Source organism: Mus caroli, chromosome 3 (genome assembly GCF_900094665.2).
Source record: "Mus caroli chromosome 3, CAROLI_EIJ_v1.1, whole genome shotgun sequence".
NCBI classification, from domain to species: Eukaryota; Metazoa; Chordata; class Mammalia; order Rodentia; family Muridae; genus Mus; species Mus caroli.
The window spans coordinates 100,006,580-100,020,052 of NC_034572.1; the positions used below are offsets into that span (position 1 = coordinate 100,006,580).

Genomic DNA, 13,473 nt, shown 5'->3' on the forward strand with positions numbered 1-13,473 from the left:
AACTCACTTTGTAGACCAGGTTGGCCTCGAACTCAGAAATCCTCCTGGCTCTGCCTCCCGAGTGCTGGAATTAAAGGCATGCACCACCATGCCCAGCACCCAGGTCCATTTTTAGTCTCTAGGTCTAGTTACTTTATAATCATTTTTCACAAGATTAATCTAGATTTGCTTAAAGTTCAGCTCCAAGAAGCAAGAATTATTCCTAAGTGTTTTGTTATGGAAAGGAGAGCAAACAAATGAATCAAACAAGCCAATGAAAAAAAGAGCCATGGGTGGGAGTTGCTCTTGAGAGCACACTGCCTCTTGTGCCAACCAAGCTTCTAGATGGGGGACACTGCGAGGGCCTCAGGTGAGCCTATGGTTTTGAAGACATTGCTTTTTGCCTTATGCTGGCCTCCTTGCAGGTTCACCACTATGCTGTCCACACTTGCCAACCGGGAAAAGTTTATTGATTCAGTCATATCCTTCCTGAGAATACATGGTTTTGATGGTCTTGACCTTTTCTTCTTGTACCCTGGACTACAAGGCAGTCCCCCACACGACCGGTGGAATTTTCTCTTCTTAATTGAAGTAAGGCTAATAAGCAAATGGTCCTACTTCTCCTTCAGGGTGGGTAAATGGCAGGGAGGTAACAAGGTTGGGGTAGGAGAAAGGAACAGAATGTCCTTTTACTGACATTTCCTGGAGGTGCTGAGTCCCCTTGCTATGGAGTAATTGCTCTCTGGCTGCTTCTGTCTGCGTCCCGATCTTTCCTCAGCTCTGTAGCCTAAGGGACACTTGGTCTCTGAAGCTTCCTGGCCTTGCTCAGGAATTGTCAGTCTGGATATGGAGTTTGAAGTCTGTTTTCTTTCCCTCTGTTAGCTCAAGTATCATATTGGTATGTGTCTGTCTTTCTCATAGACTTGGGCAGAGCCTGGATTCTCTTTCTGTCCCAGGCCTGGCTTAAAGAGTGTAAACACTTTCTGGATGAGGTTTTTCTCCCTGATTGGTTTGTTTTTCTGTGTCTTTCTTCTTAGGAGCTCCAGTTTGCCTTTGAGAGGGAGGCCCTGCTCACTCAGCACCCACGGCTGCTGCTGTCGGCTGCTGTCTCTGGCATCCCAAGCATCATCCATACGTCTTATGATGCGCTCCTTTTAGGAAGGTGGGTAGATGTTGCTCCAGGGTGGTTCTAGCATGGTCTGAGCTTCCATTTGCTTGTCTCCATGTTAGTGAGGTTCTAGGGTGAGTTAAGGAGTGGGGTAAAGAGCTAATGAGGTGTGGGTAGGAGTAGGTATCTTACCCATCCTTGGGGATTTCTTTTAAAAATCAGAATTTGGTGTTGTACTCTTGGCTTATAACACCATTGCCACAGATAGAGTCTTCTTCACGGCCTGTTGCTGGAACTCACAGATAGAGGGCCTGGCCTCTTTCTCTTCTGAACACAGGAATGGACATATTATATGCAATTAGGTAATAGTGTCAGAGGGCAGATGAGTCACAAGCAGTGCCAAGGAAAGCAAAACAGAAAGGACCATTCATACATTACAGAGCACATCTTTTTGCAAACGTTAACAAAACAAACAAAAATTGGTAGGTTATCAATCTTCCTACACATGCTGGCTCTGGACTAATTTTCTTGAATCACAATCAGTTATTTAGAAATAAAGAAACCAAGGTTGATGCAGAAAAAAAGAGGACAATTGCATGACAGGGAGGTGTTTTAATGTGGGAGGAAAGGAGAGACTCAACAGGGAAGACATCTTATTATGTTGTGTTGCCAGGTAACACTGGTTCTCTATATCTATATCTATATCTATATCTATATCTATATCTATATCTATATCTATATCTATATCTATATCTATATCTATCTATCTATATCTACATATATGTCTATATCTATATATCTCTATCTCTCTATCTCTATATCTCTATATCTAGAGAAGAAAGAGAGAGAGAGAGAGAGAGAGAGAGAGAGAGAGAGGTAGAGGATTATAAGTTTGAGATTAGCCTGAGTTACACAGGAAGTCCTAGGTCCACTGCAGTTATATAGTGAGATACCGTTATGAAAAACAGGGAGGGAGGGAGGGAGAAAAAGAGAAAGCGAGAGAGAGAGAGAGAGAGAGAGAGAGAGAGAGAGAGAGAGAGAGAGAGAGAGAGAGAGACTAAGTATTTATTTATGACATTGACCAGGTTAAATTAGATAACCAGTATAAACCCTTATGGCATGATACATGCTCAGTTAACATATGGCCATTATGATTATGAAAGTGTGGGTGCAAGTGGTTCCTTAACATCCATCTTCTTCACTCTTATCGGTTGGTACTGTGGTTTGATCATGATGGTTAAGGAAGACCGCTGCCAGCACTGTGTCAGGCCTGCATGTAATTGTTTTCCTGTCTGAGCTCTTTTTACCTCTCTCTATATATAGTCTTGGGATACATGGAGCTTGATGCACAGCTATTTCTAGCCAGCCATTCATTCCATCTCAAAGTAGTTGACATAGCCAGGGCAGGTTCATAAGAGCAAGGAACTTTGATGAACAACTTACAGCTACTTAGCCAAATAGTGCTGTGATGATATGAGCTGAGTCTTTAGTTAGCTTGGCATTCATATCTCCTGTTTCTTGCAGGCGTTTGGATTTCATTAATGTTTTGTCTTATGACTTACATGGAAGTTGGGAAAAGTTCACAGGACACAATAGTCCTCTGTTCTCCCTTCCCGAAGACTCCAAATCTTCAGTAAGAAAAGGGAAGGTCTCAGGTGATCCACATTTCCATGCTTGAGCCCAGGCCATTGGTGAGGCTATCTTCTTTCCACCTACAGGCATATGCTATGAATTACTGGAGAAAGCTTGGGACACCCACAGATAAACTTATTATGGGTTTCCCCACCTATGGACGTAACTTTCACCTCCTCAAAGAATCTAAGAATGGATGGCAGGCTGCCTCAATGGGACCAGCATCTCCTGGGAAGTACACCAAGCAGGCTGGCTTCTTGGCTTACTATGAGGTGATTAGAGAGCTTTGTCTCCGGGTTGGGAATGAATGGTTGGAGGAGACAGTAAGAACGTAGGGTTGTGGGGCAGGTAAAGTCTGAAGAGTTACAGCCCCTCCCCCTTAGGGAGGAGTGGAGATGCTGTAAGTGCAAACAAACTCTGCTTTGTGTTGGATCATGGGAGATAGTTTCTTGCTAATCTCATGAAGCATGGCTGTCCATGGTCTCATAGTTGAAAGAATGTTTCTTAAGGGCATGGCATGGTAGAGTAAAGAAACCTCAATTACACAAATGTTTAAAGTGTAACCAACCAACCAACCATCTAAACAACCAATAATCACCACCACCACCAACAGCAGGAAGCACCACAGGGACTGCCCTGGATGTTAACTTCTGAAGCACAGCTTGAACACCTGTACTTCTCTGTAATACTCAGTTTCTAGCACAACCCTGGGAGTTCGGTAGGTATTCAGAAGCCTGGTGGGTTGTAACTACCCATTTTTGCCCTGCCTCCAAGATCTTTAGATGTACTAGAAGTTCAAGGGCCAGTCAGATGGTTACCTAGATAGGGCAGCTTAATCTGAGAACTTATGGACACAGGAGAGACTTGTTTATGATGACAACACGACAAATGCAGGCCTGGTCATGGGTGGGCTTTGTCTTAGTGTTGTTGTGCTTGACTTTGTTTTTGGTGAATGTCACTCACTTTTCTATTTCTTTATAAAAATTAATTAGTTTTTGTTTTTACTGTGGACACTAGAGGAAGGGTTATAACAGAAGGGACAAAGTCTGAATGTCGAGGAAGTCCCTTGTGGACAGTTCCTTTTGCTCCCTCTGTGGTTTCCTGTCTCAGGCCCTGGTGAGAGGCTTTCCCTGAATTCTTTCTACTGAGCCAAGAAGCAAGTGTGTTTACTGGTGCCTCTCTTCAGGGCATTCATGGAACTCATGTGTCTTCCTGGTAGGTTTGTTCCTTTGTCCAGAGAGCAAAAAAGCACTGGATTGATTATCAATATGTCCCGTATGCTTTTAAGGGGAAGGAGTGGCTTGGCTATGATGACACTATCAGTTTCAGTTACAAGGTGAGCCACTTGTTCTTTTCTTTTCTGTTATTCAGATTCTCATTAGCTTTGATGGAATTCTCCTCCATTCATATTTCTCTCTCTCTCTCTCTCTCTCTCTCTCTCTCTCTCTCTCTCTTTCTCTCTCTCCCCATGATCATGTGTGGGGTAAGGGGGGTGTAAGGGAAAGGGGGGGAGGGAGAGAGCCCACATCCGGCCAGAGTTCCTCCTGTGCTCTGAGCAGGTAGACGCGGGAGGGCTGCCAGTCGCTTTCCACTCAGCCCTGGGTGAGCATCTAAGTCATTGACCCCACTCAGCGGGGGAGTGGACAAGGGACAGCCCCCAATACCAGGGTGACACCCTTGGACCTGGAGCTGGGGGAGATAGGGCAGAGGGAGAGAGAGGTTCCCACGCAGGCGAGAGTCCTAAGTCAGGTTCGTGGCTGGATCATGGGAAGGCCTTCCATTGGGAGATTAGAAATGGCTCATTAGGAGAAAGCCTATCCCATAGTCCAAGCACAGCAGGCCTTGATGAACAGTCTATGGTTTTAGAGCTTTATTGTAGAAAGGTAGGGAGAAAGAGAGAAGGTAAAAGAGAGAGAGAGACCGGCCATGACCAAGAGGAGACAAGGGAGAAAAGGAGAGAGAGAAGAAAGGCTAGAGTAAGAGGGAGAGAGCAAGAGGGAGGAGAATAAGGAAAGTAAAAGCTTAAGAGAGCTAGGATAGAGAGAGTAAGAGAGTGAGAGGAGAGAGTGAGGTGGGGCCAAGCAGGTCCTCTTATGGTGGGCTTGTTATCTTAGTGTTGCTAGGTAACTGGGAAGAGTCTAGCCTGAAGGTCAGAAGCTTAGGACATTGTCTATGTGACTACTAGCCACAGCTTCTCCTGTCAGGGCTATGGGGGTGGTAACTTTGACAGGAGTCAGGAGTCCAGGAGACATGAGGGAACGCCTTCCGTCCCATGTAGGTGGGAATTATCACTACTGGGTTTCACTGGGGTTCCTTCCACACCTTAGCTCCACTGGAGACTAGGCTGTCTGTGCATAGCCCATTGCACCACAATCATGCACACACATGTGTATTATACCAAGCATCCATGAATATCAGGGATTAGGAAAAGTTTAAGGTTCCCCAAGGGAGGTGTGAGCAAGAGGAGGAGACAGCTTTTGAGAGAGGCTCACTAGGATAGCTAGAAATCCTGTCACAGGTTTAAAGGAGAATTTGGGTAGAATAGGACATTTCTGTGAAGGATCTAAAATACTGTTTTAAAGGAAGTTTCTTAGTTGGTATGTGACTTGCAATTTGGAAGATTTTGGAGCCCAAAAGACCATCTCTTTTCCCCAGTATAAGTGGCATAAATAAAATTGAGTCTGACAGCTGTGTGTGTATGTGATGTGTGTGGTGTGGTGTGGTGTGGTGTGGTGTGGTGTGGTGTGGTGGTGATGGTGGTGGTGGTGGTATGTGTGTGTGTATGTGAGAGAGAGAGACAGAGACAGAGAGACAGAGACAGAGTGAGAGCACACACCACCATGAGAAGAATGTCATGTGTCTTCCTTAATTTCTCATCTTTGTGTGTGTGTGTGTGTGTGTGTGTGTGTGTGTGTGTGAAACTGAAGTTCAAAGATTCAGCTAGATTGGTTGGTTAGCAAGCCCCAGGGATTCTTGTCTCTACCTCCCCAGTGTTGGGATTATAGGCATACCCTGCTATGCTTGGGTTTTAAAATGTGGGCTCTGGGGATCAAACCTTAGGCTTACAGACCAGGTATTTCACCAACTGAGCCATATCCCTGGCCCATACCTGGCAGGTTTTCATAGCGATTTTAAGCAGGTGTTTCATGGTCCAGTTATTCCCAAATCTGCCTTTCCTTTGGAAATTCTGAGATACTTAATAAATGGAAAATCTTGGTTTATTCTACATTCAGTAGGTATTTCAAAAAGTCTAATTTTAGTGTGTTTTCACATGTGAACTTGCTATAAAATTGTAATTTTGTTAAACTCTAAGGGGCAAGGAAGGATCCAGGCATATGATAATGAGTGTCAGGACCAGGTGTTTTGGAGGAGTGGTAGATTGTGAGTATTGACAATGGTGGATACTGGAGTTTAGGAGTAGAAAGAATTCACAGTTCTGTTGTAGGTGATAGAGGTGGCAGGTGTTGGTTGTTCTTGACAGTTTGGGGTAAAAAGCAGTAGAGATAGTGGGGCACTAGTGGTGTTTCACTGTGTGTGTCTGTAACTCAAGCTCTAGAGAGCAAGACTTTGGCTATTAGGACTGTACTCTAGTTTAGGAATGGAAGACACAGAAAAGATGGCACATTAAAAATAGCAAATCACATGAACTAAGATATATGAATCTCCTAACATCAAAATGAAGTTCTCACCTGCTCATACCATGTGTTATGGGGAGGCCCTGGGACCAGTAGCAGAGTGGACTTGAATTATGGGACATTACTGTACCTTGCTGAGCTAGAGCTAAATAGAGGACATGAGGAGGTGAGGAGATGATTAAAGCATTTTGTGAAAGAATATCAGAGCAGAAAGAAAACCTTTAGGTCATTATGGGCACAGAACTACTTTTTAATGTTTTAGTGCTTCTGCATGGGCAAGCCAGTTAGCAAGGAAACAGGAAAATTATGCTAAACAGAAAGCTGCCCATTCACTTTCTCTCAGAGCCCAAAGACCATTACCTCCCTCAGCATCACTATCCCCTGCTGTTTACATATAAACAGAATGAAAGAGTCATTCCAGTGGAGAGTTAGCTCTCTCTTTGTGGAGGGGGAAACCAGGTAATTCAGTCACTTGTATGAGTTCTCCATTTCATAATGTCCAGTCTGTTCTGTGGCACAAAAATCATGTACACACAGGAGCACATCTGTTTGTCACAGTGCCTTAAATTTTTTGATTTATTTATTTTATGCATGTGATTTTTTTTTCCTGCATGTATGTATGCACCACTAGCATGATTAGTGCTATTGAAGGTTAGGAGAGGGTATCATTTCTCCTACAACTGGAGTTACAGATGGTTATGAACCACCATGTAGGTGCTGGGAACCAAACCTGGGTCCTCTGTAAAAGCAGCAGATACTCTTAACAATTGAACTATCTTTCCAGCTCTTCACGCTGCCTTTTAGTTAAACAGGGTTGGGGAACCAATTCAAGTTGCTGTCTGGCTTCTTATTTTACTATAAATAATTTGTTTTCTAATTAAGCAACAACAACAAAACCCCAAAGTGAACCAAACCAAGAAGAAGAAGAAGAAGAAGAAGAAGAAGAAGAAGAAGAACAACAACAACAACAACAACAACAACAACAACAACAAAATAGCCCAAAAAACCAAAACCCCAAACTGAACAAAGGAAACCCAATAAACTTTATTTAAGTTGTGTGTAGGCATTTTTTGGCGCCCAAAGTGTTGAAAATACTATTTATTTTTCTTGAATGAGGTAACCAAGAAAGATAAGAGTCATATAGAATTTCTAAGATCCCACAGCTAATGAGAAGTAGATGCTAGAGTCCATGCAGATTCTAATCATATCTGCCCTCCTTCATTGCCTTCTACACAGTTGCCCTTTTCTGCTTTGTCCCCTGTACCAGACTAGATGTTGTTAGTAACTGAGTGTTACTTTTCAGGCAATGTATGTGAAGAGAGAGCATTTTGGGGGGGCCATGGTGTGGACACTGGATATGGACGATGTCAGGGGCACTTTCTGTGGCAACGGCCCTTTCCCTCTTGTTCATATATTGAATGAGCTCTTGGTGCAGGCAGGTAAGTAACTAGACCTGGAAACCAGACACTGGTGAGTCCAATCTGACAGGTCTAATTTCTTTGACTTGACATTGAGGGAAGATAGCAAACTTGAAGGCCAACCAAATTTGACCTCTTGTAGCTTTCCTTGCCTCATCTAAAACTGAAATAGTCTCAGACTCAGGACAGTATTATAAGAACTAAGTGAGAATTGGATGAATAGCATACTGTTTCATGGTTAATGTTCAAGGGACTAGAAAAGGGATACACACACATTACACACACACACACACACACACACACACACACACACACACACTGGCAGTTAGGAGATATAATGCAAGAGCTGAAATCCCTTAGAGAGCTAGAGATTAAGGCCAAGCCCTTACACTGGCTCTAATCTAATTGTTTACAATTTGCTGTCTAGTCTCCTGACCCGTGCTTTGTTTCTGATACCTTCTTCAATGTGCTGGACTGGCAGCTTCTTTTTGAGGTGTCAACAGCAAATCAGGCCTTGAACAACAGGTCTGGCTAGAGGTACTGAGGGAGGTTAAAATGAGGCTTTAAACAGGAAACCAAGAGCCTTCCTTGAATTAGGCACCAGAAATGCAGAAATCCACAGATGGCCCAGTTTGGGCCTACACTAACACCTTAGAGTAAGGGAACAGAGAGTTTGTGTGGTGAAATTTTTATCTTCCCCGCTCTGGGAAGTAAATCATGAAATCCTTTTATGAAGGGCTTTTGAATCCAGTTCCTCAACTTTGGAGTGGATTTAGTGTTGTTAGGAATTAATAAGAAAGGAAGGAAGAGGTAGAAATCTTACCTATTTTTTTTTTTCTGATGATTTTTCTCCAGAATCCAACTCAACCCCCTTGCCACAATTTTGGTTTACATCTTCTGTGAATGCCTCAGGACCTGGCTCTGAGAATCCGGCCTTGACAGAGGTATTGACCACTGATACCATAAAGATTTTGCCCCCGGGAGGAGAGGCTATGACCACCGAGGTCCACAGAAGGTATGAAAATATGACTACAATTCCTAGTGATGGATTTGTAACTCCTGGAGGAACAGCATCTCCTCGAAAGCATGCTGTAATTCCAGAAAATAACACTATGGCTGCTGAGGCAAAAACTATAAGCGCACTGGACTTCTTTTCTAAGACCACTACTGGGATCTCTAGGACCACCACTGGGATCTCTAAGACCACCACTGGGATCTCTAAGACCACCACTGGGGTTTCTAAGACCACCACTGGGATCTCTAAGACCATCACTGGCATTTCTAAGACCACCACTGGGGTTTCTAAGACCACCACTGGGATCTCTAAGACCACCACTGGGATCTCTAAGATCACCACTGGGATTTCTAAGACCACAACTGGGGTTTCTAAGGCCACCACTGGGATTTCTAAGACCATCCCTGAGATTTCTAAGGCCACTGCTGGGGTTTCTAAGACCATCGATGGGATATCTAAGGCCACCGCTGGGATTTCTAAGACCACCACTGGCATTTCTAAGACCACCACTGGTATTTCTCAGACCACCACTGGCATTTCTCAGACCACCACTGGCATTTCTAAGACCACCACTGGCATTTCTAAGACTATCACTGGCATTTCTAAGACTACCCCTGGGATTTCTCAGACCACCACTGGCATTTCTAAGACCACCACTGGCATTTCTAAGACCACCACTGGCATTTCTCAGACCACCACTGGCATTTCTAAGACCACCACTAGCATTTCTAAGACCACCACTGGAATTTCTAAGACCACCACTGGAATTTCTAAGACTACCCCTGGGATTTCTAAGACTACCCCTGGGATTTCTAAGACCACCCCTGGGATGACAGTAATAGTCCAGACACAGACAAATGAGGCAGAGACCACAGCCACAATGGATCATCAGTCTGTAACCCCTACGGGGATGGATACGACTCTTGTCTATCTAAAGACTATGACTCCCAGTGAGAAGGAAACTTCCAGGAAGAAGTCTATGGTACTTGAAAAGGCCACTGTTTCCCCTAGAGAGATGTCAGCTACCCCTAATAGACAGAGTACAACTCTAAAATGGGCAAGTTTGATTACTGAGGTAGAAACATACTCCCAAGATGGGTGAAATTGGTCCTCCAGCTCTATTGTCCTGTTCCTATGATATACTTCTTTCATTTTTGAAAAATGGCTTCACTCTTACTGATAGGAACCTTTTGTCAATTCAATTGCCCTTCTAACAAATCTTTCTCTTAAAAAAAAAGAAAACTCTGTTATGAATCAAAGATCATGAGCTCCATTGGTGGCAAATCTGAGGGAAAACACTTGTCCTTTCTTCTATGTGATACAACAGATGTTACCTCATGTTGCCACTCACAAACCGTTATGGGGCAAAGTTGGCACCAAAGTCACCATGGGGCAATCTCCTAATCTCCTTTCTATTGAATAAACTGGAAGCATGAGAATCTTTCTGTGGTCTCTGCAGTTCCTTTCTATTTTTGTTTATGTATACGTGTGTGTGCCTGCTTGAGTGAATGCTTCACACATGCAGATGCCTACTGAGGGCATTGGCTTCCTTGGAACCAAAGTTACAGGTGGCTGTGAGTTGCCTGGCATGGGTGCTACAAACCCAACTCTGGGGTTCTACAAGAGTGGCAAATACTTTTAACTTTTAACTCTAGCTCATCCTGGGATTCTTAAAATGATCTCAACAATCCAGTAGTCAGCTTCTTTCTTTCAAGGTGAATTCTCTTCATTTCTGGTTTTGGAAACATCTTTGATTCTAGTCTCCAGTGATGTTTTCTTGTGTAGATTTTGGGATTCCTTCTCTAATAGTAGCCATGCAGCACGGGCTGGGGGCCAAGCAGGATTCGATCTCTTCTGGAAATGTTTCCCACAACCTTAAAGGGGAGCTGTGAGGAAGAGGGAGAAGGTGAATTTTCCAAGGACTTTTTTTTTTTTTTTGGCTTGGAAAATTTCATTTGTTCTCATAAAAAAAACAAAGAAAGAAAGAAAGAAAGAAAGGAAGGAAGGAAGGAAGGAAGGAAGGAAGAAAGAAAGAAAGAAAGAAAGAAAGAAAGAAAGAAAGAAAGGAAGGAAGAAAGAAAGAAAGAAGGAAACAAACCCACCCACTTACTTTTTCCTCAAGAGGATATTGAGAAAACAAATGGATACCCTGGCTATTGGATATTCTGGTTTCTGGGCACCAGGCACACACATGAGTCACATACATCCATATAGGCTTTTCATGTGAGCTTCTGGCTCAGGCTGTCAGGCTAATGTGAAGCCTATTTACCATTGGCTCCATCTCCCTTGTCCATATCTATGTAACATACCAGTCTCCAGAACTTCTTCCTTAGATATGGCCCAGTTCCTGCTACAACATAGATTCTAAGAAGAGTTTTCCTTATGAAGCAAGCAGGACTTGCTTCAAAACAAGCCATCATTAAGTAGGAAAGCCTACACTGGGAGTTTATTTAAAATGACTGTAGGTGGTATACTTAAGTCTCTAGATCTAAGTGCCATTACTTGGGCATCACTTTGTGGGAAATGGAGGAAATGGACTGTGTTCTGCTGACTTCCTATAATACCAAGGGAAATTTAGAAATTTTGAGCCTGTGAACTATGATAATTTTTATAAAAGGTTTAGTAGCCAAGGTTTTACCAAGGCTAGATTAATAACTTATCACAGCCCCATTGATTAATATGTTAAAACTCTGAACTTTTGAAGTTATAGCATCATATGTATCATCTGTCAGTCTCATTTTTCAGATACCTTAAATAAACTTCCTCAGACCTTTACAACTCACATAAATCTTAAACTTTGCTTTCTTCTTTTCTTCTGGAAACATCCAATTATTACTATGAGACGGGTGCTTGAATACTGAGAACAGTCATCGAAAAGCATGTTCTTTTAAATAAAAGTAAATATTTTAGTAACCACAGCATGCGTGTGTGAGTGTGTGTGTGTGAGTATGCCACAGCACACATTGGCAGTCAGAAGCAACTTTCAGGAATTGATTTTCTTTTTTCACTGTGCATTGTGGGGATCAAACTCAGGCCATCAGGCCTGTGTGGCAATTAGCTTTATCTGTTGAATAACATCCCCAGTCTCACTATTTACAAGAGAAGGTGCTGGTACAACATTCATACTACTGTTTGGACTAGGGTGTTCTAAGGTACATACATATATGCACATGACAGACTGTTCTATGTTTGCATACACACATATATATTGATATGTTTGGAACAGACTGGTTTATGTCTGCATACATACATGTAGTTTATATGTAGCCTGAGAATGTTGTTTCTTCATCCTCTCAGAAATCTTCTTGAACTTGGGAGTTTGCAAAGTTCAAAGTAAAACAGAGGTACAACAATGAAAATCTGGTACCACTCATTAATCCCCTACATATGCATTCCTTCAAATGAAAACTAATGTGCTATGCACACTCCATTAAAGTCTGCTTGGCAGGCCGAGAGGCCTGGAAGCACTCACGAGGCAGGGAGTTTTAAGGAAACTCAACCTCCTGGAACCAGGCATTCTCATAACCCGTATACTCATACCCTATCCCCGCGTTAGTCTGGTGTATGGATCCACGTGCTCTCTTTTAGTATTGTTTTATTATAAGTGCCTTTAAATGTTGAATTCTGACATAGCTAAGCCTTCGTCAGTGTTCCAACATCCTAGAAAATCCTTGAAGCCAACAAACTTGGAAGCCAACAAACTTTGAATGTTACCTATTCAGTAACATTCAAATTTACTTCTAGTAGAGACAGTGAGACTAATTAGGCATTCCAAAGAACGGAGCTGGAATAGCTCAGGGCTGGTCTGCAGAGTGATTACTTAGGATAGTAGTCAGTCTCACCCAAACAAGGGAATACACAATGGCCTATCCAATCGGTGGGTTTACCATGAAAGAGTTAGGGAATCCCCCTGAGACAGCTAAGCCCAAAGAAACAGCATAATCAGGCATTTACTAAGAACCCCTGGTGGTGGGCTTAACAATAGACTAGCATTACATCTGGCTCCCTTCTTAGTGGTATTGGCCTGGTCCCCACCTTCTTTTGATGTATACATTCGTTTTGTATTGTGTCACTGTAACTCAGCAGATGTATCTCACCTGGTTTCTTGTCACTCTTCTGTATAAAAAGTATGATCTCGACTTGAAAAATTACATTCAGATTCTACACAATCTCTCGTGTGATTCTGTCNNTCATTCATTTGCCGACTCCTTGTCCACTTGCAAACAGAGACCTGTTCTACACAGACAGGAACCAAAAGGGTCTGCGGCACTAATGTAATTCTGTGCTTTTTCCGTCTCTCTTTATTGTGAGTAGAAGGTATTTGCTAGCAAGATTGATCATTGCTCACCATGGCTGCTGTAGGGTCCTGCTCAAGGTTGGCTTGTAGGAGGTGAAGGAGAAACCTACAGTTAACCTTGTTAATGTAAACATGGAAGAGAAATGGGAGGAACTGCTTCACAATGATCTTGGTGCAGAAACAGAGCTTTGACGTTGCCCTGCTAAATTAAGGTTGAAGTCCACCCTTGTCTGGANAGTTTTCTGAGCTCAGCACAGTATGGAGGACTCCCTTCACTGGCAGGGCCTCCNCTTCTCTGACCTTGTCTGGGGAGTTAAAAAAATTCCACATGCCTCTATCTGCAGAATGTCATGTAGACTTGGTTAACAGTATAGGTTCAACTTCTTTCT

General features: G+C 43.0%; 1 protein-coding gene across 1 annotated transcript in view; it reads left to right on the plus strand.

The window, feature by feature from the left end:
* Positions 1 to 9,889, plus strand: part of Ovgp1 (oviductal glycoprotein 1) — a 13,327-nt gene extending 3,438 nt beyond the window's left edge. Inside the window, exons 5-12 of the mRNA XM_021159142.1 lie at positions 405 to 570; positions 1,017 to 1,141; positions 2,612 to 2,720; positions 2,806 to 2,991; positions 3,939 to 4,055; positions 7,658 to 7,793; positions 8,628 to 9,163; positions 9,416 to 9,889. Coding sequence (XP_021014801.1) covers positions 405 to 570; positions 1,017 to 1,141; positions 2,612 to 2,720; positions 2,806 to 2,991; positions 3,939 to 4,055; positions 7,658 to 7,793; positions 8,628 to 9,163; positions 9,416 to 9,889 — 1,849 coding nt within the window. The remainder of the gene's footprint in view (positions 1 to 404; positions 571 to 1,016; positions 1,142 to 2,611; positions 2,721 to 2,805; positions 2,992 to 3,938; positions 4,056 to 7,657; positions 7,794 to 8,627; positions 9,164 to 9,415) is intronic.
* The last annotated feature ends 3,584 nt before the right edge of the window (positions 9,890 to 13,473 follow it).